The 26948-nt window shown below is 35.2% G+C and overlaps 4 protein-coding genes across 7 annotated transcripts; 3 read left to right on the top strand and 1 right to left on the bottom strand.

Annotated features, from left to right (window-relative positions):
* The first annotated feature begins 960 nt into the window (after positions 1-960).
* On the top strand, positions 961-5953 carry LOC123916903 (protein LIKE COV 2-like). Its single transcript, XM_045968480.1, has 7 exons — positions 961-1370; positions 2288-2340; positions 2432-2541; positions 3101-3268; positions 4824-4921; positions 5307-5433; positions 5684-5953. Exons 1-7 carry the CDS (start codon positions 1251-1253, stop codon positions 5782-5784), a joined length of 777 nt encoding a protein of 258 aa, XP_045824436.1. The 5' UTR covers positions 961-1250; the 3' UTR covers positions 5785-5953.
* A 3547-nt stretch (positions 5954-9500) lies between these two features.
* Positions 9501-17851, top strand: LOC123912984 (RNA-binding protein 39-like). The gene is made up of 13 exons (XM_045963580.1): positions 9501-10291; positions 12610-12688; positions 12780-12836; positions 13703-13758; positions 14595-14823; positions 15043-15129; positions 15213-15287; positions 15380-15460; positions 16147-16211; positions 16283-16466; positions 16551-16639; positions 16756-16870; positions 17461-17851. Exons 1-13 carry the CDS (start codon positions 9702-9704, stop codon positions 17500-17502), a joined length of 1749 nt encoding a protein of 582 aa, XP_045819536.1. The 5' UTR covers positions 9501-9701; the 3' UTR covers positions 17503-17851.
* Positions 17852-21168: 3317 nt separating this feature from the next.
* On the top strand, positions 21169-21792 carry LOC123914983. The gene has a single exon (XM_045966143.1). The coding sequence runs from the start codon at positions 21169-21171 to the stop codon at positions 21790-21792; it is 624 nt and encodes a 207-aa protein (XP_045822099.1).
* Positions 21793-22234: 442 nt separating this feature from the next.
* On the bottom strand, positions 22235-25002 carry LOC123912985. 4 transcript variants are annotated; one of them, XM_045963581.1, is made up of 3 exons: positions 24678-25002; positions 23133-23187; positions 22235-22396 (listed from the first exon to the last, which is right to left on the bottom strand). In XM_045963581.1, exons 1-3 carry the CDS (start codon positions 24888-24890, stop codon positions 22326-22328), a joined length of 339 nt encoding a protein of 112 aa, XP_045819537.1. In that variant the 5' UTR covers positions 24891-25002; the 3' UTR covers positions 22235-22325. The 4 variants fall into 4 exon arrangements, 2 of the variants coding, with proteins under 2 accessions (XP_045819537.1, XP_045819538.1); XM_045963582.1 differs by having other exon boundaries at positions 22235-22449; XR_006811498.1 differs by lacking the exon at positions 23133-23187.
* Positions 25003-26948: the final 1946 nt, after the last annotated feature.

A 26948-nucleotide genomic window follows, 5' to 3' on the forward strand; every position in this document is an offset into this window, starting at 1 on the left:
TAGTTGGTGCATTCGCGATGAGAACCTGCAAACAAGCTATTTCCAAATTGATGTGGCGCACCTTCTTCTAGGATATAGAAGTGGCCCAAATAGTGTGAAACTTTGTTCATCAAATTGAAGATTAATTGTTGATTGCAGTAGGTGAAAGTGAATTTTGAAATTGAAGATGAAAGTTAGCACAAATACAATGCATCTAGCTAGGATGAAGTGATGAACACATTATATGTAATTCTATTTATATAATGTGATAAATTCACACATGGGCACATGGCATTGACATGATGGTGAAGAATTAACAACGGATCAGTACAATAGACTCAACTCGCAAACAATTTATTTAATCACGAAACATTCTGAACTTTGCTCATATGTGTTTGACTAGATCTGCTTGCAATTCATGATGTACATTTGAATCACGCATCACAGATCTAGCACGGACATGATCCGCAAATGCAGGTAGCATCTCGGTCGAAAATGGCTCTGGTGTACTAGACCCACTTGCCTCAGATTGATCATAATCTGTCCAATGTTGAGCATATGTATCTCGTTCATCCTCAACAATCATATTATGCAATATGATACATGACCCATGATGATAGCCAAATCGGCTATGTCCCACAAACGGGCTAGTTCGCAAATAATTAGTAGAATTTTGGGTGTTAAAAGGGTTATTGTTGGGATCCATTTCACTAAAAATATGTTTAGAGCTATAAACAAGAGTTTATTGAAGGCTAAATAGAAAAATTAGAACGAAAAATTCATTTTTTTATGTGTCCAAATCAAATGAACTAAGTCTCTATTTATAGAAGAAAAAAAATGTTGGGGATCCATTTCTTGTTTTTTTTTTCAAAAAATAAATAATTAAATATCCTTTTTTGACTGAATTAATTAAATATCCATAAATAAATAAACATAAACATTGAAATAAAAAAGATGAAGAAGCAAAAAGGGTCCCATCACATAGTCCAAAACCACGTTAGCCAGCCAGCGGTGACATTAACATAGCATTGCTTGCTTGGTTTGGACTTTGAGTTGGGTGGATTAGATAGATAGATAGATTAATGCTAATTATCAGGTGAGGATGAGAGTGATCAACTCTTGCTTAATATCCAAGACTAATTATACAGTAACGTAGATTAATCTTCTAAGATCTCCCAATTTCACTTCATACTAATTAAATTAATTAATTAATTAATACTACAAAAAACTCAAGTGTGTGAATAGCAAAGAAGAAGAAGAAGAAGAAGAAGATGGCAGAAGAAAAAGAATCAACGTCAATTCCTCTGAGTCAAGCTGACAATGTCTCTTGCGAAGATCCCGAAGATCCAGCCAAGTCTCCACCAACCTCTCCCAATTCTTCAACTCGCAGGGTGGGTACCCTAATTCCTTTTCCCTTTTCAATTTCCCTATTATTATTATTATTTCCTCATACTCCAAATTAGGGTTTAGTCTTCGATCTTGTTTGTTGCACTGTTTTTTATTAGCTTATTTATAAGTCAACCATTCGTCTTCACTACCATAATGAAATTAGAAACATGCTTCGACTGAAATTGACTTTACGAGCTCAACTTTGAGAATTTGCAATGAAATTTGAGTGATAACTCCATTATCACTTGAGTAATGCATAATATAGGTATTTTTTTTTTTTAAAACTCCGTTTCTAGGATAAAGACTGACTAATTCAAGGGACACCATCTACTAGCGGGGCACAATTGATACCAGAGGTATCAAAGTGGCACGGGAGGATTTGAACCTGAGAACTTGAGAGGAGCACACTTCTAGCTCCCAGGCTATTTGAGTGGTCCCGATTCAGTAATTATATGATTTGTTAAAAAACTGTGTGGGTTTTGCTTGTTCTTTGCTCAGATGAGCCAGAATGATTACTGTGTTGTTTTGCTTAATTGTCCTTACCTAGAAAAATTACTGAGTTTGTTAAAATAGTACACTGAAATATATGGTAAAGTCATAAAAATTGAAGTGTGGGGTTATAATTGAGCCACCAAAGCCTGTTTCCCTGCATTCTATAGACCTTAGAAAGAGGCCTGTTAGCTGCTGGATGTTGGAATTCAAGGATCATTATGTGAGCCTTTCGTCGTATAAAAATAGCCATCTTGCTTTTTATGATACAAGTTCTAAATGATGAAGATGAAGATGAAGTTTATAGAAATTCAATTGTTGCCCAATATGCATCTGTTTGGCATGATATATAATTTTCCAAGTTTCATATTATTGCAAAATAAAATTCATCTATGGCTCACTAATGACTCATTATGTGCATTTATGTCAGGCTTGCTGCTTTGTTCTTCAGAGTTGGGTCTCAAAGAAATTTATGACTGGATGGTAAATTTATGACTGGATGTCAGACTTATCAAGATGGCTTATTGTTGCCATATTCAGTGACCTAATTATCCATTTATTTTTGTACTTGCAGTGTGGTTCTATTCCCAGTTGCAGTTACCTTTTTTATTACATGGTGGTTTATTCAGTTTGTTGACGGTTTCTTTAGTCCACTATACTCCAGTTTTGGCATTGAAATATTTGGTGAGTAATTTATTTTTCCTCCAACAAACATGGCTTGACAATTATATTTGCTCCCTTGAGAAGTTACAAATGACGGGAATTTTTCATTGTTCTAGATGTCATAGATCCAAAACATAAAAAAGGAAAGGAAATGAACATAGTGCATAAATTCAAAGATAAATAGGTTACTCTTTTGTTTTACCAATTGAGCAGGAAGGTATTTTACTTTCTTCTCAGAGTTTAGTGGCTAATATGGGAACATACAAAGCAAAGCAAATGATAATAATGCATAAACTGGTAAATTCAAAGATAACATGTTATTTTATTGTTAAAACAATTGAGAAAAAGGGCATACTGTTTTTCATCTGAGTTTATTTAAATTGTAGTCTAAATGTTTCAGAGGATATGGTATCCTCACCTTTTTTGTACTTCTCCAGTTTTGTCTAATAAAGTTATTTTCTATCAAAACTCTCATGCGTGGTCATTATTGGTTGCGGAAGCATCTTGTATATTCTTTCTTTATTTTTAATCCCTCTCAATGTGATGTATTAAGTTTAAATGCTCTTGGTTTGTGGTGCAGGACTTGGTTTTATTACATCGCTTGCTTTTGTATTTGTTATTGGTGTTTTTGTTTCATCATGGATGGGTGCCACTGTCTTCTGGGTTGGAGAATGGTTAATAAAGCAAATGCCCCTAGTTAGACATATATACTCTGCATCGAAGCAGATTAGTGCTGCAATTTCTCCAGGTATGCTCTTCATAACAATATAGTCCTATTAAATTAACCCAAACAAAGATTTAAGTCTGGTTAGATAGTTGAATCTGAATTCACATAGAGATGAGCAGTTATGTTATTTGCATCTTAGTTAGTGTTAGTTAGTGTTGTTGCCTTTAAATAAAAAAACGGTGTTTAGAGCTAGGATGTTAATAGCGGCGCTATAGCGCGCTATAGCGTAGCGTTTTACCACCTCTCTGCTATGCTATAAGACTGCTTTCCGCTATTTAGAGAAGCGGAAATAGCGGCCGCTATTTGCAGGAAAATAGCGTTTTGTTAGCGGTGGCGTAGCGTTTTGGTAGCGCTATTTGGCCGCTTTAGCGTTTTGGAGGGAAAAAAATTGATGAAAATCTTTATTTTTGAAATAAATCATAAGTGAGGGGTATTTTGGACTTTTCTGCACATCAAAAAGCAACCAACACATCACAACACGTGATTTACTTTTCTATTTGAGTTGTTTCTTCTTTCTTTTCTCACATCACGCTCTTCTCCTCTTCTCCTTCAACGGACTCCTTCACCAAATCACCTCTTCTCCTTCAACATCTCCTTCACCAAATCGACTCCTCTGTTTCCTTTCTCTAAATCAACTGTTCTTCTCCTCTTCTTACAAGGTTTGTTCCTTTCTCAAACCTTAATGTGGTGGACCTTAGAAGTGAAGATGAGGCAGAAGCAGATGTGGTCTCAAGGGCTTCAAAAGATTAATGGCTTGTCATTATTTTGTTTACTTTTAGAACTTGCTTATGCATTTTAATGGGATGTCATTTTGAGTACTTCTAGAACTTCATGGAATGTTATTAGTCTTTATTTTTAGAACCTATTTTGATGGTAAATGACAATATTTAGTATAATTATTAAGTAAGAAAGTCCTTTTAATTTTGTGTATTTTTCTATTTTAGTATTTATGTATGTTGTTGGAATTTATGTTTAATTTGTACATGACCGCTATAGCGCTACCCGCTATACCGCAATAGCATTTTTGAGGTTCGGCGCTACGCGCCGCTATCCGAGATTAACAAGATAGGTTTAGAGGAAGATGTTTTGTACTCTCGTTAGTTTAAGAGAGTTGGGGCCTTTGGGCATAGGGAGGTTTGTCGACTCTTGAAGATCTGCATTCTAATATATGGTCAGGGGACTCCTTCGGTCCTTCCCCAAATCTTCTAATAAAATACTTCCTTCCTATCAAAGGCTGGCTTGTTGAAAGAAAACGTTTTACTGTTTTGAATAGATCTTATTAGCTTTGACTTTGACAAGTTAAATGGTTTGGTAATTGATAAATAGGATCAGTTGGACTCTTCATTTATGAATTCACGGTATACTTCAAACAGTTTTTCCCTGTCATTTTAGCTGTCGGTGATTTCTTTTTAGCTTGCATACTTTGCAATCAATAAATTTTAACTATCCTATATAGTTTTATTTTGGACCAAACTATCCTATATAGTTGAGGTATGATATATTGACCGTTTTCAAATATTGGTTACAAGGATGCAATGATTTGTTGTAATTATTATTTTCGAATTCTTCTTTACAGATCAAAATACCACTGCCTTTAAAGAGGTAGCAATTATCCGTCATCCACGCGTTGGCGAATATGCTTTTGGCTTCATTACATCAACTGTTACTCTACAGGTACTTTGAACACGCTGTATTTACTCAACATCTTTTTAGGGTTCCCTTTTTGAAAGTTGATTAGTAAACTAACGACTTTTGTCTAACTAGAAGTAAAATAGGATATATAGAATACTGGTTTAGCGGGGGATACACAAACGTTAGCTTAGATGCGAAAGTTGAAAAAAATACTATACTAGACACAAATGTTAGCGGGGGAGAGTTAATTTACTGTCAAAAATTTGGGGCTTGCGTTTTCATCTGATAGTTGCTTCATCAATAATCTCAATATGTTTGTGTATCCTCTCCAATGAATTCTGTTATTTTCTGAGGAAACTACTAATGTCAATTATTTGTTATATATATATATTTAACTTTTGATTTTATCCTTTTTTTTCCATCCCAGAAAGAAAATGAAGATGAAGAGCTATGTAGTGTTTTTATCCCTACAAACCATCTGTATATTGGCGATATAATTTTGGTTAACTCCAAAGATGTTATAAGACCAAATCTTTCCATTCGAGAAGGCATAGGTAGGTTCTCTTTTTTTTTTTTTTTGGTAGGTTCTCTTTTTTATGATTGATTGGAAAGTACACCGTGTGAGTGTTTGTTATGCCTGTTCAACCCGTCTATTAAGAAGAAATTGTTGTTATATGATGTTCTTTCTACATCATCAGTCACAAATGTGAACTTTTCCATTTTACATTATTCTTGATGTAGAAATTCTTAAACTATTGCCATTTTTTTTATAATGGTGAAACATGTATGTTCATGCTAATGCAGAAATCATTGTTTCTGGAGGAATGACAATGCCACAGTTGATATCTCCCATCGAAAGAGCTGCTCGACCGAATGAGAGAATATCTTTGAACAGAATTGGATAAAGGAATGAACGCACGGCTTAAAATATATGACTTGTAGTTATCATCCATTATATTATGCATGATTCATATGGTGATGAGAATTGTATTCTGAACCTCCTTGTGATGGAATATGTATACGAAAGTTGTTGTTTAATATTTACAGTTTTTATTGAAGTTGAAAAAAGAGCAAGATACGCTAATAGTTATTGCAATATTTGTATCCTTTTATTTTAGTTCTACTTCTCTTTTTCATCCTTCATGCATTATCAGTTATCACACCGACACAAACGAGATAAGGGGGTTAAGCATTTCTTTTGGTCACTCGTCATAGCTCATTTCATTTTTGCATGGTGTAAAGTTTATTTTTGTAAAGATGCTAACAAAAGAAAACAAAGAAAGAGACGCAAAAAAGAACTAAGCTCTTGGGTAAGGCACCCTTAGAGCATCAGACAACAAAAGATCATGTATATTCAATGGCGGAGACTCTCATATAGAAAGCTTCGCATCATTTGTTGAGCCTAATTTGGCGAGAAAATCGGCACAAGACTTCCCTTCCCTCAAGGAACGAAAATAAAGAGACTTCTCAGCTTCAAAGGGTCCTTGAAACTCTCAAAACTGTGTTTGTCACTCAACTCACCCCTTCAACTTTGCTTCCCCACCCCCCATTTATGCCCACCTCCTCCCTTGGTTGACACGGCCCTTGCCACTCTTGCTCCATTATCGACACAATCCAGAGTCTGTCAGCCTCTTTTTCTCTTTTGTTGATTATCGTACCATCGTTAGATCCAAACGCAAAATCATTTACTCTCTCGTCACTATTCTTTGTTGTCATTGTTCTTGACTGTTATGCGTGCTTTTTGTTGTTGCACTTCACCTGCTAAACTATCTATCCCACTATCATTCTTGTGCAATTCTCTCTCATCATAGAGGGATGGTTTTGGGTCATTATCCGAAATCACCCCTCTTCGTCGTTTTTCTCATTGTTTTTCTAAATAAATGTTATTCACATATATTTGAATTTTATTTTTATGTTTTGGTCGCCTAAGTGCGGTGTTGTTGGTTTGTTAGTCGTTTTGTGACGGTTTTTTGTTGTTCCGTCTTTGTGCGGTGTTTTGTTTGTTCGGAGTGACAGATAAGTTTTGACTTATTAAGGTTCAAACAATGATATTCAGAGGCATATATACTATAGTTCAAGTAAAGGGCTTATGGCGGCTATCACTAAGGTCAATTTTCTCTCAATCTTGCAAATATATTGTCGGTATATGGCAGAATCGGTTATCTCGGAGACCAAATATAGTAATTTTTTTGCGCGAACACATGCAAATATCTTTTTTCTGAAGTTGGATGCCATCAAAGACGGTGGATCTCAAATTACTATTGACCTTTGGTCATATGTTGAAGAATTTAGTCTGATTGTTAAGATTTAGATTTTGGTTTGTTTACGCTATACTGTCGGATGAAAGTTTTAAACATATCTTTAATGGGTATTTAGCTATCTTCATCTCTTGTATTGTTGCTATTTTAACATATGACTGAATGAATTTTATTTTATTATAAAAAAAACATAATTGATAAGCAAATGGATGACAACAACACAATTTACTTGCTTAAAAAAAACACAATTTACCAATATGTCACCTAATCTATATAAGAAAGTTAATTATTCCGGAAAACTCATAAATAATTTTGCTTCAAATGCTGCCATGTGTCTAAAGTAAGGGTACTTGATGTCCAAAATTTGTATAACTGAACTGATATTGCTGCAAACCGAGCCATATTGTGAGCCAACCAAGCCATTTTGTAAACTTGTGAGAGAAAAAGTTGTTTTTTGGAAAGCCGATTACATGGAAACTAATTTGGTTGCTTTTGAAACCAAGGCAACCAAACCATTTTTTATGCCAAATATTAAATGCAATTGTCACATGTCATTGTCATCTTTTCAGCTTTGTCATACACTTACCCAATGTGTCATACTCATATTCAACTATTTATTTTCCCACCAAAGAACAATTTGAAATTTGAATAACAAATTTCATGAATTATATCTATATAAGTTATAACTATCATATAAGGTTTAAACTATCATTGTCACTGATAAATATTTCAAAAAAAATTTATCATATGTGAAACAAATTTTAACTATTTTTTTTCTTCAAAGAAACTATTTTACACGAGATAAGTTATAACTGACATAAATTTTAATTACCATATATGGGATAACTTTAATATCAAAATTTACATTAATCTATACTTAAATAATTATGTACTAAATAAATCAAACACTGTTGTACCAAAAAAAATAAAAAACTGGATAAAATATGCTATCAGATACGGGACAAATTATATCTGATAAAAAATTCAAAATAATTATCATATATACTAATTAAATCATACGCGGGACAAAATACGATACAGATTCAAATACGAAAAATTTTATTTATAATTACAAAATATATACATTGGTAAAAAATATGCTTTCGCATACGGGATAAATTATAACTTATAAAAATCTCAAAATTTCTATTATATATACTAAATAAATCATTAAATATTAATGAAAGTCTTCTGCGTTTTTTCAAATGACTGTTTTAATGCAATATTTTATTTTTTAATTTTAATTAGCAAAGTGTAACTTAAAAAAATATCTGTGTAACGTTACGACTCGTGAGATAGCACGAGTCTATTATTAGTTTTTTTTTAAAAAAAGGTTTAGGCTTAAATGCAGTTTTACCCCCCCTGTTTTGAAAAATGCGGAATTTTACCCTCTCTATTTTAAAATGCGGAATTTTACCCCCCCTATTTTATAATTTGTTGGATTTTGCCCCCCACCAAAATTCTACACAAAATCTGCTTCTGAGCCTTAAGTTCAAAGCTTCACACAGAACTCAATTTGAATCAATAATTCACCAAAATGGTACCGAAACGACCGCAATCGAGTTAGTTTTCCATAGAATCAAACTCTACTAAATTTGGAGTTACAGAAAGAGATTAATTACCATTTTAGTGAAGGTATGTTCAAATTAATTATCGTATGAAACTACTACTGGTATTTTCGTCATGCCTCTCACCATGTAGCTCATTTTTTAATACTATTTACATGTATGGAAAGCTAACGAAATTAACCTTGTTGGAATTTCAATTTCATCGAATTTGGAGTTACGATGCGTTCGGTAGACGATGTTGAATTTGAATGTCACAAGTAGATTTCTGCAGAATTAGTAATTAGACAGACCTTCATTAAAACGGTAATTAATCTCTCTATATAACTCCAAATTTAGTGGGGTTTGATTCTGTGGAAAGCTAACTCGATTACGGTCGTTTCGGTATCAGTTTTGTGAATTATTGATCAAAATTGAGTTATGTGCAAAACTCTGAACTTGAGGCTCAGAAGCAAATTTTGTGCAAAATTTTGGTGGGGGCAAAATCCAACAAATTATAGAATAAGAGGGTAAAATTCCGCATTTTAAGATAGGGGGTAAAATTCCACATTTTTCAAAACAGAGGGGTAAAACTACATTTAAGCCAAAAGTTTATGATTTGGTCGTCACTTTTTAGTTTTTAATGCATCAAAATTGTGTGCGGTAAAATATTTGACACACTCATACAATTGGCAAATTTATGATGGTTGGATCAAAATCGTACGGTACAATTTTAATCCCAATATTTTGATATAGAATAAAAATTACGTGAATTAATTCAGCAATAAACATCCGTAAATACTTGATGTGTGACATCGTCAAATTTTGTTCGCAGTGAATCTGATTTACTATTTAACAAGTTTGATAGAGTACGAAGTGCGCACGAAGCATTTGTTTCATCTCTATATCTGAGTTTGAGGCAAAAGAAAAACCCCAAAAGACAAAACCCTAGAAATTGAGAATTCTCAGTCTCAAATTCTCAATTTCATACATAGGGATTGATTGAGAGAACAATCAGAAATGGATTTCGACGAGTACGATTACTTGGAGAAGACAGTGGAGGAACAACAAGAAGACAAAGATTCTTCTAAGAAGAAGAGAGAAAGTAGCGACAAAACCGAAAAGAGTTACAGAAAGCGCGATGAGATCGAAGATGGAACCGAAGAGAAGCGGAGCAAGAGGTCCAGCGGCGGCGATGACGAGCATGTTTCCAGGAAGGATAGAGATCGTGATGATGACCGCGATAAGGAGCGTCATAGGAGTGGCAGAGATAGGGATAGAGATAGAGAGAGTGAGAGGAGTAGCAGAGATAGAGACAGAGATAGGGAGAAGGATAGGGACAGAGAGAGAGATAGGGATAGGAGAGATAAGGACAAAGAGAGGGAGAGGAGGGATAGGGAGAGGGAGAAGGAGAAGGAAAGGGAGAGAGAAAGGTCCCGGAGGAGTAAGAGTCGTTCTGAGAGAGATAGAGAGATAGAACGAGAGGAGAAAGAGAGGTCTCGGAGAAGCATAAGTCGTTCTGAACGAGAAAGGGAGAGAGAACGGGAGGAGAGAGAGAGGTCCAGGAGGAGCAGAAGTCGTTCTGAGCGCGATTTGGATAGAGATAGCCGGTAATGCACTTTTCCTCAACTTAATCTCCCTTATTTTTTTGTTAATTCGTTTTTTTAACATGTGCTTTTTGCTCTGATTTTGATTAATTGTGCTTTTGCTAGTGTTTATGGCTTAGGCTTGGTTGTAGATTGTGGTGAAAATTGTTAAATTCGATTGCTAAATGAACAATTGTGTTATTTATCAGCTATGCAGAAACTAAAATTGACTGTTTATTTGATGCATACCCTTTGTAATGAGTTTTATCACTCTGCAAATTTACTCGGCTTAACAGGCTTTCTTTTTTCTCCCGGTTATTCAATTTTTTAATACAATTTTTTACAAGCATACCATTGATGAAAACCATCACCAGCCACCGCCCATAGGATTCCTGTGAAACTTTGTTTACTACTTTATCATTCTGGGAAAATGATACATCTGTTTACCAATTTCTGGAATAACAAAACCATACCACAAAAGATGGAAAAGGACCATATCCCATTTTTGTTTAACAATGCAGTGATATTTTTGCAAAATTATTCATACATAATCTACCTAAATAAACTAGTTTACAGTGATTTCATTTCATTAAATAGAAAAATTGATTCCATAGGCCCATTGGCTCTATAACCAACCACAGCTGATTTTAGGGTGTAGTGGTGTACCCTTGTTAAATGGACACACCTTCAAAATGATTTGTTATATCATGATAATAATCAATAGAGCACTAGTCATGCTCAAGTCATCACACTTAGTCTGAGGAATATGTATGGAAATGTGCAGTTCTGAAACAAAGATTGCAAACGGGGAATTTCAGCAGCTGTATTTGCCAAAATTCTGTACTCTGCTTCAGTAACCGTGCATTCAACGAAGGTCTGCTATTTGGACCACCAAGATACCTGATTTGGGCCAAAGTAAATGCCGGGTACTGAAGTTGATTACTAGTTATTCTGAGTTTGGGGCCCAGTCTGCATCACAATAAGCTTTAAGAAGGACTGGCTGGCTCAAATCAGATGTCTGGTTTCTGCAGCAGCAGCAGCAATGCCCATGGCTGATAGTCCCTTTCAGATACCTTATGATGATTTATATTCTTGACTGCCTTCCTATGATTTTCCACCGGCTACATGAACTGATATGATTTGTTCACTGCAAACTGATCTCAGGCTGGGTTATAGACTTATAGTGGCATACTGTTAGGGCAATCACTCTTGACCTGTAGAAAGTAGGATCATGAAAATAGTTGGCTCCAAATCTGGACAAGTTTAGATTTGTTACCACTGGAGGGGAGGAAATTCCCTTTGAACCAGTCATGTGAGTTCCATCCAAGAAATCCTTGATATATTTAGTTCCAATGCCAAGTTTCGAACCAGGTACCTCTTGGTTGCAAAGTGACTTCTCAACCAAGTGGCTATTTAGTTTGAGATGGCAGAAGAGATCCGTCAAGCAGTCTCTTTATCAAGAAAGTAACAATTAGTATTTCAATTTTCAAAACAAACTCAGTGCAGTTCCGATATCTGTTTCTGTATAAAAGGGAGGTATCACCAGTGGTGATTGTTTTAACCACATAAATGAGATTAAAAATACAGCGAGAACCTTAATGTGAAGTGAACAAAGAGGGGTCACACTTGACTTGCTTGCCCATAAAACAGAAAACCAAGAAGGGCAATAAAAATTATCCCATACCAAGCTCTAAATGCTTGTTTGAGACCTTAGATAGCCTTGTGCATTCTACAAACCAGTGATTTATATATGCAGATTCAAAACCTGGTGGCGGACTCATAGATCTCTTCTAAAAGATGATCTAGGAATGATTTTTTAATATCCAGCTGCTGGTTGTGCCACTTTGAGATGGTAATGTTGAGAATATTCTAATAATATGTTTCACGACTGAGGGAAAGTTTCTGTAACCGTAAACCTTGTTGTTGATGAGCCGATAGCAACTAACCTGGCCGCATTAATGCTCTCATCAGGTTTTCTGTATTTTTGAAAACCCAACTCCAGCCTGAAGGTAGAGAAAACAGAAACCACGTCTGATTTTGAAGCAAAGTGTCATATTCTTCTTTCATGGCATAAACCTAAACCTACTTGGCTATAAACCGCACAATGTTTTCATTTCATTAACTGACTGAACAGATATACTCCAGTAAATGATATTGAGAGGCACAACTCTTACAGTTTTTATGAGAAATCACTTATGGTCTTATAATTAAGTATACTACATAAAATACTAAGCATGGATTATTGACAATGTTATGAATTATACAGTATGAATATTAGGTTCAAATTTATTGAACTTTTCTATGCATGTTTTATAGTGGCTGAATGTTAATGTGAATTGCAGGAGATTTAGGGACAAGAAAGAAGCAGCGGAGCCTGAGGCAGATCCAGAAAGGGATCAAAGAACTGTTTTTGCCTATCAGGTTAATTGATTGTCCTGTTATGTTTTTGTCTTGGATTATAATGATTTGGTGTCCTGTTCTGATTATTGCCAATGTGTTGCCATGATTACAGATGCCCTTAAAGGCAACAGAAAGGGATGTTTATGAATTCTTCTCAAAAGCTGGCAAGGTCAGTTGATTTTAATATTTGCATACAGTTTTGCATGATTTTTATTTTTACATTGATTTATTATATGTTTTACCATTTAAAACTATGGGGTTATGTTTCCATTGGAACTTCTGTCGCCCGAGTGTATATACTGTGTACTGTATACATATATTATTATTTTATGAATAATATGTGATTGAGTGTGATAACACGGCACTTCTGATTGAAGGTGTGTTGGTGTCCGGCATGTGATTACGTTCGTTTATTCATTTTCTGAAATTATTACTGGTGTCGATGAGTCAGTTTTGTGCCAACGCATGTGTCAGTGCTTCATAGATAATCTTCACCTGCTCTAGTTTCAAGTTATTTAGTGACTGTATTATGGGGAGTGCACCAGTGGTTATATTCAAATATTTACAACTCCTGATTCCTGAATGTATAGGCTACATTTTGCCTTTACTTATTCTGGCTTAAAAACTACTTCAAAATAAAAGCTAAGAATAAGAACATTAGAAATAAAGATAATTTGGTAATTATTGTTATTTTTTAGCTTAAAAGGTATTTTTTTGATAGAATGAGTTAAATTATTAAAAAATAGATAAAATATCAAAGGTTTCCTACTTGATTTGAAAATCTCCTCTCAACTATTTTTTTAAAAGTTCTTCATGTCTAGTTTTTATTATACATAAAAGATAACCTCCGTTTTTAATTAAGATCTTTTTAATGTGTTTGGCCTAACTTCTTTTAAGGAGAAGTAAAAAATAAGTCAGGTCATACGGAGCTGCATGTAGTTGTTTGGTTCCTTAGTGTGAATGCGTTGTATCTTGACTTACTCTGTCAAGTGATATTTCCTCAGTTATATTTATTCTGATGCGCCTAATTTTCAGGTGAGAGATGTTCGTCTGATAATGGACAGGAACTCAAGACGATCTAAAGGAGTGGGGTATGCTCTTTATTGTAACGTATTTTATTTTATTCTTCATATGCGTGCACTATTGTGGTATTAGGATATCAACTTTCAAGAATCATGTTTAACTGTATTCTTAAATGGACTAGCAATGCGATAATGATGAGGGATGATGGGAATACCTTGCACCCATGTTTAATCAATTCATGCTGCGTACTCAAGGTAGATGACATAATCCTGGTTTTCTTATGCTGGTCCTTTCCCAATTTGCTTCCTCTATGTTGACATACACACACAGTGAGGATTTCTTTCTATGTTGTTGAGCCTTTTCAGTTTATATCACTTGAACTGGTTATGAGGTATATTATCTTGATAAATTTGCGTGGAGAAATTTTCTCCTGCATTCCTTTTTTCCTCCTCTTTTTTTGGGGTGGGTATAGCCAGTTGAATGAGATGCATGTGGACGTGGTTTGTTTGGCTCTTAGATTTGGTTTTGACCCGTGAGTCAGAGGCACTTCGTCAGCTTTAAGTTGGTTATGTTTCCTAAGAATTGATGTTTTTTTCTCTTTACGCATACACATAAGTGAAGATGAATTGTTGGTTGCCTAATCCTCCAAATGTCGATGGTTCCATGTAGTCCTTCCATGAAGATGAAATATATGTTTAATATATGTTTCAGTTTGTATTTTTACTATATCAGTCTAACATTTTCTTTATATGAGTCAGATACATGAAAAGATACTCTCTGGTTGAGCTGTCTGCACTAGAGTTTTTGTTTCCCTACATCTCTTTGCTATGCTTTGTAAGTTTTGAATGCAACTGTTTGTACATTGTCATTCTGAAGTTGATGCAAGTTTTTGATGAGGTTGCAGGTATATTGAATTTTATGATGCAATGTCGGTGCCAATGGCAATTGCTCTCTCCGGCCAACTTCTTCTTGGACAACCTGTAATGGTCAAACCTTCTGAGGCTGAAAAGAACCTAGTTCAATCTAATACTACTAGTGGAGCTGCTGGTGTGACAGGACCATATGGAGCAGTGGACAGAAAACTTTATGTGGGGAACCTTCACTTCAATATGACTGAGAGCCAGTTGAGGGAGGTATTTGGTTTTCTCTGTCCGCTGAGTCTTGTCACTTCCATCCATTGCTAGAAATATGAAATGACAAATTTAACATAATTTTTTTTTGAAAATATACCCTTTAAAACAACAATGTAGTTTTCTTCTGAATTGATTTAGCCTGCTGTTAATTAAAGTAGAATATTTGATTTGATAATTTGTCACTGATTTTCAGCTTCTGACATTTTTTATGTATTTTAGATTTTTGAGCCATTTGGTACTGTGGAGGTTGTGCAACTGCCTCTTGACCTTGAGACAGGACATTGCAAGGGTTTTGGGTTTATTCAAGTTCGTTACTGACACTTAACTTAAAAAATTGTTTCTGATAAAATACTGTTACTTACGTTTTTTCCATACCAATTCTTGGACAGTTTGCCCATCTAGAGCATGCCAAGGCTGCCCAGAGTTTAAATGGAAAATTGGAAATTGCTGGCCGAACTATCAAGGTAGATTTGTTCACTTTATTTTATAATTTACTTTTGTGTGTGGGTTTATTTGCTTGTCCTTATATTTGTAACTAATGCTGCTTATCGGTCAGGTTTCATCTGTAGCAGACCATGTTGGAAGCCAAGATACAACAGCAAAATCTGCAGACTTTGATGATGATGAAGGTGGACTGGTAGGTTTACATATATAAAACTAAATGAATAGCTTCCACATGACTAAATGAATAGCGTCCACAGAACAATGTGTCATTTAAATCTGTATCTCCTCAGACAATAGAATTAGTTAGGTGGAAGATTATTTACTCAGCTTGTTAGGTTGATTGCTAGTAGTTTTTTTTTTTTTTTTTTTAATTTCAAATTTTCATTATAATTTTAGTTAACTCAATTCTAGCTTAGAAGTGTTTTCATAGATTTGAAAAGCGTATTGAAGTTTTAGTTCTATTGAGTGTTGACCATTTTTGCTCTTTCCTTAGTAAATAAGTTCTGAGAACTGAGAAGGCATCACATAATTGAAGATGCCAAACAAAACAAACTCATGGATGTTTATGGTGTTTATTTATTCTAGATTCACTGAACTTAGGTTAAACATGGTGGTTACAGCATTCCATATTTCACTCTTTCCTTATCTGGTTTGTGATCTGAAGGTTTTATTTCCCTGCTTCCACGCTTTATGCAGTCAGAAACTGCATTTTTTGCCCCCTATCTTGGGCCAGGTGTTTTGTATTTAATAACTACTATAATCCCCATTCCTATCCCCTTTTCCACTATTTTTGCAATAAATTATATCAATCAGTCAATTCTTTTCCTAGTTGAGTTTCTTGCTCATTTATTGTGCCTTTTCTTACTTTTATACAAACAGGCTTTAAATGCCCAATCAAGAGCATTGCTTATGCAGAAGCTGGATCGCTCTGGAATTGCTGCAAGGTCCGTCTAAATATTTTACTCTTATATTCATTAAATGTGTCCATTATCTTAACAGATTCCAAACTCTGCAGCATTGGTTTACCTATAAATGGGTCAGCTCCTGCTCCACAGGCATTTAGTTTGCCTATTAGTAATCCTGGATTAATACCAGCACTAGGTCTACCAAATCAAATTATGCCTACCCAAGTTGCCGAACCTGTCGGAACCCCCAGCAACTGTTTACTGTTGAAGAATATGTTTGATCCAACCACTGAGGTCAGGATTAACTGATTGATTACAGTTACTCTATATAGTCTTTCATTTAACTGAATTACTAATATCAATTATTACGATCTGCAGACAGAGCCAGATTTTGATCTAGACATTAAAGAAGATGTAGAAGAAGAGTGTTCTAAATATGGGAGGGTGAAGCATATCTATGTTGACAAGTAAGTTTATGAATGTGTAGCACTCATACATGTGTACTCCGTTCCATATTTTTTATTTCCGATATCACTTTCTACATATCTGCGATTTGGTTAATTGATTCATTTTTTGTATACAGAAACAGTGCTGGTTTTGTGTATTTGATGTTTGAAACGGTGGAAGCAGCAAGTGCTGCTCAGCGTGCAATGCACATGAGGTGGTTTGCACGCAAAATGATTTCAGCTATATACATGGTAAGCATAGGTCCTGAGGATCCTGCTGAATTTTTTGTTCTCGTCTTCTCGCTTTTGCAAATTTAACTAGAGTAAATTACTCTTAAATCCTTGTCTCAAATATGGGGAGGATTTGTGGCAGGAAAAGTGAACTGGGCATTGTTTGATGACATGATACATTGAGATCAATGTCCATCCAATTTGTAAAATAAGGACAACAGTGTGATTAAACAAATATACTGGCCTGTAGTAATATTCTAAATATATAAGTAATTCATATTTTAATGAAATAGAAAAAAAAAAAAAAAAAAAAAGAAGAACTCAACGTAGTAATAATTATTGACCATGGGATACACATTCTTAACTTCATGCTAGACTAGAGATGCTCTATTATGTTACTACTGATAGTTGTTCCTTTCTGTGTAATACTGTACAAAATCATATTGTTAGTGCAGAATTAAGTTGTACGGGAGACTTTTGGCTTGTCAATTTAAATTAAAATGCTTTTTTGTGTATAAGTTTAAAAGTGGTGTGAATATATTGAGGAGTAACATGCCTTAACTTTTGCTTCCACACGTCTTTTCCTTTCAACAAAATTTTTTATTTTGCAGCAACCTCAGGTATATGAAGCCAAGTTTAAAGGGGAAGTTTGAAGAACTGCTTGCAGGCTTGTGGCTCTTAAAGACGACAATCTGCGTATTTTCTCATAATAGTTTCAGAGATCGAGTTTTAGTTTGTGAATTCTGATTCATGACTTGTATCATTAGATGTATAATTACAGAAATTCAACTGTGGTGATATTCATGATCAATAATTAACTATTTTGTAGCTTAATGTATTTTACCCGTTGTTACTCGTGGCTACTATACTCACTACCGATTTGGGAGTGTAATTTTTCATACTGGACAGCTAAGTTGTAAAATTCAACAGATATGTTTAATTGGCTTCAAAAATTGATTGAAAAGAGCTAAGAGGTTGAGAAAAGTGGTATCAACTACTAAATGAACGTGATGTTAACTGTTAAATAAGGTTTGGTTGTAATTTATCTCAAGTCAAGTATACTTTCTAGGTGTTAAAGGCAACATCCCTAATCAAATTGATACTTTTTTTATTTTTTCTAATTTAAAGTTCTGTAAAAAGCTTTTGAGAAAGTGTTACATTTGTAGCAAAATTTTATTTTTCAACATTTTTATTCTAAAATTAGTTTTTGAAATTTATTTAATTTTATTATTATGCAAGCCTTGCTGGTGGGATTTATTTTCTTATCACAATCTCACGAAAAAACATTAGAGGATGAAATGTTTGTTTTTTTTACATTTGAGAATTTCGGATTTGGATCCTTTTTTTTTTTTTTTTCTTCTCTCCAATGCTCTCTCCTTTGTTCTTTAAAGTTTAATATGAGTGTGAAGAGAGAGAAATTAAAAATAAACAAGTGATGATGAGAGAGAAAGACACATAAAAAAAAAGGGAGAGAATTGGAGAGAAAAAATGAGAGGATCCAAATCCGAGAATTTCATTAGGAAGTTAAAATTTTAACTACAGCACCGCTATATCACACGACAACTAATTTCACGAAAACAAAGAAATTATGCGCGTTCACGAAAACAAAGAAATTATGCGCGTTCAGTATTTTTTCTTTATTGGTGTGGGCCAATATGTAAATTAATCTTACTTTTTTACTGATTTGCGAGTTGACTCGGTGATCGACTCACCGCCTTAATTCTCATTCGCCTATTTTGGTGCCATCGTCACTACCTCTATCTATGCTTACTGTTTAATCTGCTCTAACAATCAGCTTATCATCATCAGTAAGCGTTATGTTGTCCTCAACAGTCAACTTATCATATATATAACTCATCTTCATATTCTCTGTTGTCTCAGAATTCAAAACTCAATAAAAGAAAATTATGAAAGAGGTGCCAAGAGCCCAAGACAGGATTGTAATAAGGAGGATATAAGTGGAATTGTGGAAGAGAAAGAGATTAAGATGACGGTGAAGCCAAGGAAAAAAAAGGGTTGACCAAGGTTTTACACTTTGAATGTCTATTCGTGAATTTCGTTGAAATGATATTCGTGGAATTAAGCATTTCTCTTTTAACTATTATGTTTTAAAGATTGCTTTTATGTTTTTATTTGATTTGATTTGATTGGCAAGGATTTGGTGGTTGTGGAAAGTAAAATAATTGTATTTTCAATAATTTAGATTCGGTTATTGAACAAATAAAAAATTACATGTGATGGTGGGTCAATCATAAAGGTTTTAATTTGTTTATGGTGACCCAATCCCCTATATTGTATGAAGTTGGGGTTTTTATAATTAGAAATTCGACCTTAAAGTTGAATAAGTGAAATGTTTGAGATTTGAATTTTGGCTCTACTCACATATAGTGTGATGTCTCTACCAAGTTCACGGGAACTTTCGGTTCAATAGTTATAGTTTTTTCTTAGGAGAATATATATATTTTTTGTTATGCAGCTTAGTGTCTAGAAATTACACTCTAAAAAGTGAATAATTGAAGTGTTTAGGTTTCGAATCCAACTCTTACATATATAATGCGATGTTTCTATCAACTTAATTAAACTCACGAGACTCTCATGAGAATATTTTATTAATGGAACTTTCTGTTCTACCTAATCAAGTATCTTAATAATGAAATTACTATTTTTATTTAATCCGCACTACATCTATTTAAATGAGATCCGAATATTTTAAAATGAGTAATTAACTTTAAAGTATAAAATGAGTAAATCTCGATCAACCATTAATTTATAAATCAAAAGTAGATATCGTAGATATATCATAATAAATAATGAATTTTTTTTGTTACATGAGAAAAGAAAATGAAAACTAAGTCCTTGAGAAGACACACCTAACACATCATCCAATAAAGCATATGATAAACATTGTGGGAGTTCATTGAACGTGACAAGATGATTTGAACTATTAGCTCGCAACTTAGCGAGAAAGTCTACACAAGAATTTTCCTCCTAGAGGATATGATGAATAGAAATTGTTCAATTCTTAATAAGATAATTTCATGAGTTCCAAAAGATTTGCATAATGATGAAACCACAGAGTGTTCATCTTCATCAATTGTACCACATTCAGCGAGTCAGAATAGCACATAAGTTTTCTATAGCCCACTTCTCAATATATTTTGATTCCTATACAAAGAGCTTGAATCACAGTATGGAGAACATTAGAGATCCCCGAGCTGGCACTGGCAAAGAAACCAAGTTGATAATTGCCATAGTGCATACAGATTAGACAATTATAACCCTCTTTTATTGGATTTATCAACACACTTGTATCAACCTTGAGAATCATGGTATCCTCATCTCATCTCCATGTTTGATGTTAGACAATAAAGTATTGGGCTTTAGTTAGTGAGTCTTTATACTAGTAAGTTAGAGTCTATTAAGTATGATTATAAATTCTCTTGTAATCCTTATTTTATCTTAAGATATTGGTATTCTATGAAACCCTAGCCGTGTTTATGTTTCTCTTTGCATTCTACTCTATTTAACATGGTATCAAAGAGCTTGATCGATTTCGTTATTATTTGAAAGAAACTTACTGAAGGACGACGAGAGCAATAATTATCGCTGTGATTGTTGCAGTTGTGGAAAATTAGATCGTTTCACAATTTCGGGTACTACTTTTTCTTTTCTTTGAATTTTGAATTCTTTGATTGATTGGCTTTTGGATCGCTGCTGCTTGTTGAATATTGGGTACTATTGTTAGATAAGGAGGGCTAGTGCCACCGTTCTTTTGTTTTATTTTGGATTAGAGCAAACAAAAAAATTGGAATTTGAGACAAAAGGAGGGCCACGGTTTCCAATTGGTACTTGGTATTTGAGATAAAATATTTTGACATCCGGTAGTGTTTTTTGGTTGTTTCATAGTTGATAATAATGAGTAATGATAAAGATGATTCTCTTCAATCTATAAGTGTTCAATTGAATGGAGAAAATATCTTTATTGGAGCTATGTAATGAAGAATTTTTTGATAGGAAAAGATATGTGGAGTTATATTGATGGAACTTCTATTAAGCCAATGGATAGAAAAGATGTTGATAAGTATGCAGAAGCTTTGAAAACATGGAATAAAAATAATTCAAAGGTTATTACTTGGATAAATAATTCAGTCTCTCAGTCGATAGGCATGCAGTTGGCAAAATTTGATACTGCTCAGGAGGTTTGGGAGCATTTGAAACGTTTGTATGAGCAGTCCAATTTTGCAAAAAGGTATAAGCTGGAGAGTGATATCAGGGAGCTTAAGTAGAATAATATGACAATTCATGAATTTTATTCGGCCATGACTAATTTATGGGATCAGTTGGCTCTTATGGAATCACCTGAATTGAAAGTTGTTAAAGCATACAATGACCATAGAGAAGAACAACGTTTGGTTCAACTTTTGATGGCTCTTCGTGATGATTTTGAGGGACTTCGTGGAGCTATTTTGCATCGTATTCCTCTTCCTAAGGTTGATTCAGTGGTTAGTGAATTGTTGGCAGAAGAAACTAGGCTTAAGTCTCAGTCTAACCCACATCAAGCAAGAGGAATTATCTCGAATCCTTCATCTGTTTTTGCTGCTCCTTTTCACAAAGGAAAACCTCAAGGGAGGGCTGCTATTGGTTTTGATGAATGTTCATTTTGTAGGGGAAAAGGTCATTGGAAATCACAATGTCCAAAATTGTTAAAGGTAAGTAGAACGGATTTTAGGTCTCCTTCATCCAATGTTGTTGATATTGCTCCTACTATGGTGGGTTCTAGCATTGGTCACATATACTCACCCGAGACTATTTCACAAGCATTTGATCTTGTTGAGCAATTTCAAAAGTTTCTCTCTACCCAGCCTCGTGCTATGTCAGCCTCCTCTGTAAAAGGTTTGACTCTCCCAAATTCCTCGGGATCCACAATTCAGGAGGCTGATTAGGACATACCGTAGACATGAGGACTTTATGTCTTTGTTGAGCTAAGGAGTTCTGTTTATTGTGATTTGAATTTCTTTCTGGTTTGATTCTTCTGATTGATTGCATTGCACTTCTCCCTCCTATTGCACTTCTCTTCTGATTGTATTGCACTTCTATTCTGATTGTGTAACACCCCATTTTTCAAAGCATAAAAAGGGGTATTATTTTTTTTTTATTTTAAATCAACACGCTTAAATAAAATGGCGCGCGTGAACGCCCGCAGCTATCTCGGCAATTCGTCATTCAATAGAAAATAAATATAACATCAACACATTATACTACAGGGCTTCCTCGAAGCAAAGTGTGTACCTGAATAATTTACAAACAGCGGATACATTAAGTTCATCAACCAAAAGACACGAGTTATGAACCGAATATATCACAAGGCCAAAAGGCACTAAACATGTCTGAGTATAAATGTATAAGACATACAGTCATCCAAAATACAACTAGGCCCTAAGCCTAACCAAAAATGTAGCCTAACAAGCGCTACTCTCTACACTCCGGGATAGTCCACGAAGTCCTCGCCATCCACATGACCCACAGTCTCGCTAGGCTCTCTGTCATCTAAGGTGGGGGATAACCCGTTCATTTATCACATACAAAGCAAGGGTCACCAACTGGAAACAAGTATAAAAATACCAAATACACATACCAAAAGCCAAGTACCAAAACGAAAAGCGAGTAAACGTCAAACATATTCTCAACACCAAGAATAATAAATAAAGTGCACACATAGCCTAATGCAAAACCTCTAATGAATGAACGTGATAACCGTCACTGGTTACCACTGTGAAATAACCGTCACTGGTTAAGTCACATGCATGAATTCCGGAATTTAACCTCACCGTAGCGAGTCGTAGGGTCACTCCTACTAAAAGGGTGCAGTCGTCACTGACAAACACCGACTCAATAAATTCCGTAGGATTAGGTGGTCCCATCTGACACACCCCGTGCAGTCGTCACTGACTTACACGACTATGAATGCATGAGCATATTATTTTCTTTTCACATACATAGGGCAGTCTTCACTGACTTACCCCGTGCAGTCGTCACTGACATACACGTTCACATATGCTCCTGCAAACAGTTACATATTCACATAACATGTAATATTCCACAACAACACGCCAACATACATATTCACATAATATGTAAAACAACAAAACAAGTATTCATCACGATCTCATATCGAGAATACATCACACGAATCATACCAAGCACTCACCAATTAGTGCACAAACAACAAACATACACTCATGTTATCGACGGAAGTAAGGCATAAATAGAAAGGTGCCCTTACCTCGGCAAGCTTCCAAACAAATACGTTCTCGCACTATTCTACGCTTTCTCGCTTCCTAAAAATAAGGAGCGGACAATGAATAAGTTTCTCCCAAATTATCTTATCGAAACTAAACCTATCTACAAAGGTCTAGAGGTGTCTAAGGCACTTCCTAACACTCTCGGATATTATTTCCGAGTCCTCCCCATAGTGATTAAAAATTCCCGAAGTTAAATACACTATTTTTCACAAAACAAACACATTTTCGACAAAATAGTTTTCAAACTAAAATGACCATAACTAATTCAACTCTTGTCCACTCGAGACGAACCATACGCCAAACTCTTCGTCTCGAAAAGACGGATCAAATGGTTAAGTTTTGAGGGAACTGAAACAATTTTAAATGGACGAAAATGCCCCTGCACAGTTCGTCCAGAATTGAGAAATCAAGGCATTCTCCCACAAATTTTCATTTTCAAAGCATACCATTGCTCTCTATGGTTTTAAACTTCAAAGGACACTTTCATACACTACCAAAACACTTGAAAACAACCTAAAAATTTTACGAAAATATCTCGACAAAATAATCGAGTTTTTCTTGCGTCGCAAGTTTCAAGTTTTTCTTTCCAAATACAATCCTATAATCAAACTTTGACCCACCTATGATCATTTCATCAAAGCATGCTCATTTTTCACAAAATTGTGGACTTAGAAAAATTTCACAATTCCCCCCCCCCCCCCCCCACACACACAAGCTCTAGGTTCTGCCCTTGAAAAACAAAGTGGCCCTTCCGCTCAAAATTTTTCGCTTCCGAGGGCATGGTAATATCCCATAATACCCCCGAGTTACTAATCCAAGCCCCAAAAAATTTTCCGGGCAAAGCCTCAAATTTCGAAAAATTCAATTTTAGGTTCTTTAACACACATACAACACTAAAACCATTTTTTTCCCAAAAATTTTTGCATGGTAATTCGCCCTAGGCCACCATTGTGCCTCCCTCAAAGCCCTGACAAATTTTGAAACCTCTCCCACACTTTTCCGAAATTTCTCATGACCAAAAGTTTTGAAAATAAGGACCACACTCAAAATTTTCCAATGCAAAGTCCTAGCTAGCATCTATTAGTTCACATGGCCATGGAATTGATCAACCAAACCACTTTGAGCATCAAAACAAAAGTTTCTAAAAATATGTTCATAAAATCCTCAAGAACACACTCAAAATTATTTTTCCTTGTTTCACAAAATTAAAGCCATAATCTAACATCCATTTCTCTACTAAGCTCATAAACAACACCAAAAAGAAAAGCACAAAACAATTTTTCAAAGTTATGATCATTTCAAATAAGTTTTTCAAACCCTAACAAAAGATTTTATGAAAATCTTAATCACCATGGAAATCACAACATGCCAAGCTTAAACAAGCTTAAATACTACTCCTAAACACTTCCCTAGAACCACAAACAACCAAAACTAATTTCTAGAAAACTAATTCTCAAGAACATAACCCAAAAATTCCTAGAATCATGAGTTTTAACCAAGCAAAAGACAAGGAGAAGGTTAGTTACCTTAAGAGAAGTGATTTCCTTGCAAGTTCTATGGATTTCCCTAGCTTGGAATGAGATGATTTGGTGATGAAATGAAAAATTGGTGAAGGTATGAAAATGGGGGATGGCTTCACGGTTTGGAGAGGAAGAGAAATGGAAAAATTCAGATTTTTCTAAGTCCCCAAAGAAGCTAAACCTCCTTACTATACATTGGTCTTGGTCACTCTTGGCCATTGGATCAAAAGCACTTTCTCTAGATCAAATCCTAGCCATCCATTTTACTTTAACAAATATCTAGATATTTTCTCTCACGCCCCACAGCTCTCGCGCGCCGCGACGAGCAAAACTCGTAAAAACAGAAAACTTACGGAACGGAAGTCCGTCTCAAAATAATTCCAAAACTTATCGCCGAATCTTTTTCCGCGACTGTAATTTTCTTCCACACTCTCGAAAAATATTCTCAGGACATATCCTAACTCGCGCAGATATATAAATCTTCTATCTAAAATTTTACTGAATTCCGAAACCGTAAAATTTTACGACAGCGGGTAAACTATTGCCCGTTTTCTCAAAAACTAGCATAACGCGAAAAATGAAATTCTAAAGACACAGGATCATCCTCATTCCTATAAGAAGACTAGGAAAACAAACCCCGTGTCATTCTGACATTCGAACACAAAACAGGCACGATCTCAGCAAAATATATCGTAATAACGACGATACTCGAACTAATAACTCTTGAACTCTAATCAACCTATCTATAACTAATGGTCTTCCATAAGACAAATCCAAATAGCATTCCTTAGCCCAACAACAAACCTCGGAAATGAAATCTACGCGAAAAACTAAGCAACAAAGGTCCCGGGTGCATAAACCCCTAAAGTCAACTAAAAGTCACAAAAGTCCACCTGTGAACAGTACCATGCGCCTATGCTCAGCCCCCATGGTCAGGTTTTGGCCTAAAATGGGCCTCTGCTGTGCCTGGCTCGAGTGCTAGGAAGTGTGGGAAAATTTCTGCGAATCCGCCTCTTACGGAAACGATCATAACTTGAGTTCTGGTTGTCCAATTGAGACGCACCAATATTCGTTGGAAAGCTAACGAAGAGATCTACAACTTTCATGTTGACCATAAAAACCAAATCAAAACGTAAAGGGGTCAAAAAGGTACGAGTTTGTTCAGACTTCAACAAAACAACCAAAACCTTGTTTTTTTCATTTCCAAACTCAACATCCTTTCCACACTTAATTTACTCCATAAACTCATATAAATTAAAAGTGGAATTTAGGAGTCTTACATTACTACCCACCAAAAAGAAGTTTCGTCCTCGAAACTAAAGTGAGAGTAATAACTTAGATTAACTTCACGAAAGTCCGCAACCTAAGTTATCACATGACGTTTCCAACATCACATTCTTCTGCCTCCGCATCATAGTCCATTTCATTAAGTTTACACGAAACAGTGACGGCTACCTTCCAAAAAGAATTTTCAAAAACTTTACGCACTACCAAAGCTGGCCAAACTAGTCCATTCCAGTCAACACGATTCCGCCTACTAATAACAAGAGATTAAGGACGATCAGTTCCTCAATTTGTCACTAGATAGTTGACAACCATGATGGTGACATAGACCATCTTTACCAAACTACAATAGCACTCTCAGCCACTTGTACTCAATTCATCTGAATCACAAAGGTCCAACGTCTTCTTCGAGGTTTTCTACATGTCTCCTCAATTCTTACTACCTCGATCTTGTCTACGAGTCGCAACCGCCCACAACATAAATACTCCGAAAGAAGTTGTCATCTCTGTAAAACCTTACAACTTCACCAATGTCCGTAAATCCTTAAAAAAAAATTTTTTTTTTTGATCTCGTAACTTCGCCGCACCGTTCGTTCATACACTAATCTCATCCCAATCTCATTTTTAATAATACCATCCCAACATCCGGTTGGTGATTACAACTCCCCAAGTTGTCTTGGCGGTTGTCAACTTATAAAATCTTTTGTTAAATTCCCAAACCATTTTAAAACTTCGTCGAGTTTCCTTCCTCTTACCAATAAATTCTCTCTTCCTCAAAAGAGTTCGTCACCCTCGACCTCCTTAATTGTTCCAACCTCTCCTCTTTATTGTTAACATCCGATGTCCTTTATTTTCTCAACGCGCACTTTCCACTATGCTACGCCCATCTTCATTAGAACAATTACTAACCTCCTTTTTTACTTCCACATATAACAAACACACCGCCATGACCTCCGTTCATGTGGTGCTTTCGACTCCTCAACATACACGCAC

The sequence above is a fragment of the Trifolium pratense genome, linkage group LG3 (genome assembly GCF_020283565.1).
Source record: "Trifolium pratense cultivar HEN17-A07 linkage group LG3, ARS_RC_1.1, whole genome shotgun sequence".
NCBI classification, from domain to species: Eukaryota; Viridiplantae; Streptophyta; class Magnoliopsida; order Fabales; family Fabaceae; genus Trifolium; species Trifolium pratense.

Coding starts and splice junctions, on each gene's coding strand:
- LOC123916903 (XM_045968480.1), top strand. CDS start 1,251: ATGGCAGAAGAAAAAGAATCAACGTCAATTCCTCTGAGTCAAGCTGAC. Junction 4,922..5,306: donor CATCAACTGTTACTCTACAG/GTACTTTGAACA, acceptor TTTCCATCCCAG/AAAGAAAATGAAGATGAAGA. Junction 5,434..5,683: donor TTCCATTCGAGAAGGCATAG/GTAGGTTCTCTT, acceptor ATGCTAATGCAG/AAATCATTGTTTCTGGAGGA.
- LOC123912984 (XM_045963580.1), top strand. CDS start 9,702: ATGGATTTCGACGAGTACGATTACTTGGAGAAGACAGTGGAGGAACAA. Junction 15,288..15,379: donor TTGCTGGCCGAACTATCAAG/GTAGATTTGTTC, acceptor CTTATCGGTCAG/GTTTCATCTGTAGCAGACCA. Junction 16,212..16,282: donor CGCTCTGGAATTGCTGCAAG/GTCCGTCTAAAT, acceptor CAAACTCTGCAG/CATTGGTTTACCTATAAATG.
- LOC123914983 (XM_045966143.1), top strand. CDS start 21,169: ATGACTAATTTATGGGATCAGTTGGCTCTTATGGAATCACCTGAATTG.
- LOC123912985 (XM_045963581.1), bottom strand. CDS start 24,890: ATGGCCAAGAGTGACCAAGACCAATGTATAGTAAGGAGGTTTAGCTTC. Junction 23,188..24,677: donor AGGAAATCACTTCTCTTAAG/GTAACTAACCTT, acceptor CCTTATTTTTAG/GAAGCGAGAAAGCGTAGAAT. Junction 22,397..23,132: donor TTGTTTGGAAGCTTGCCGAG/GTAAGGGCACCT, acceptor CCCCCACCTTAG/ATGACAGAGAGCCTAGCGAG.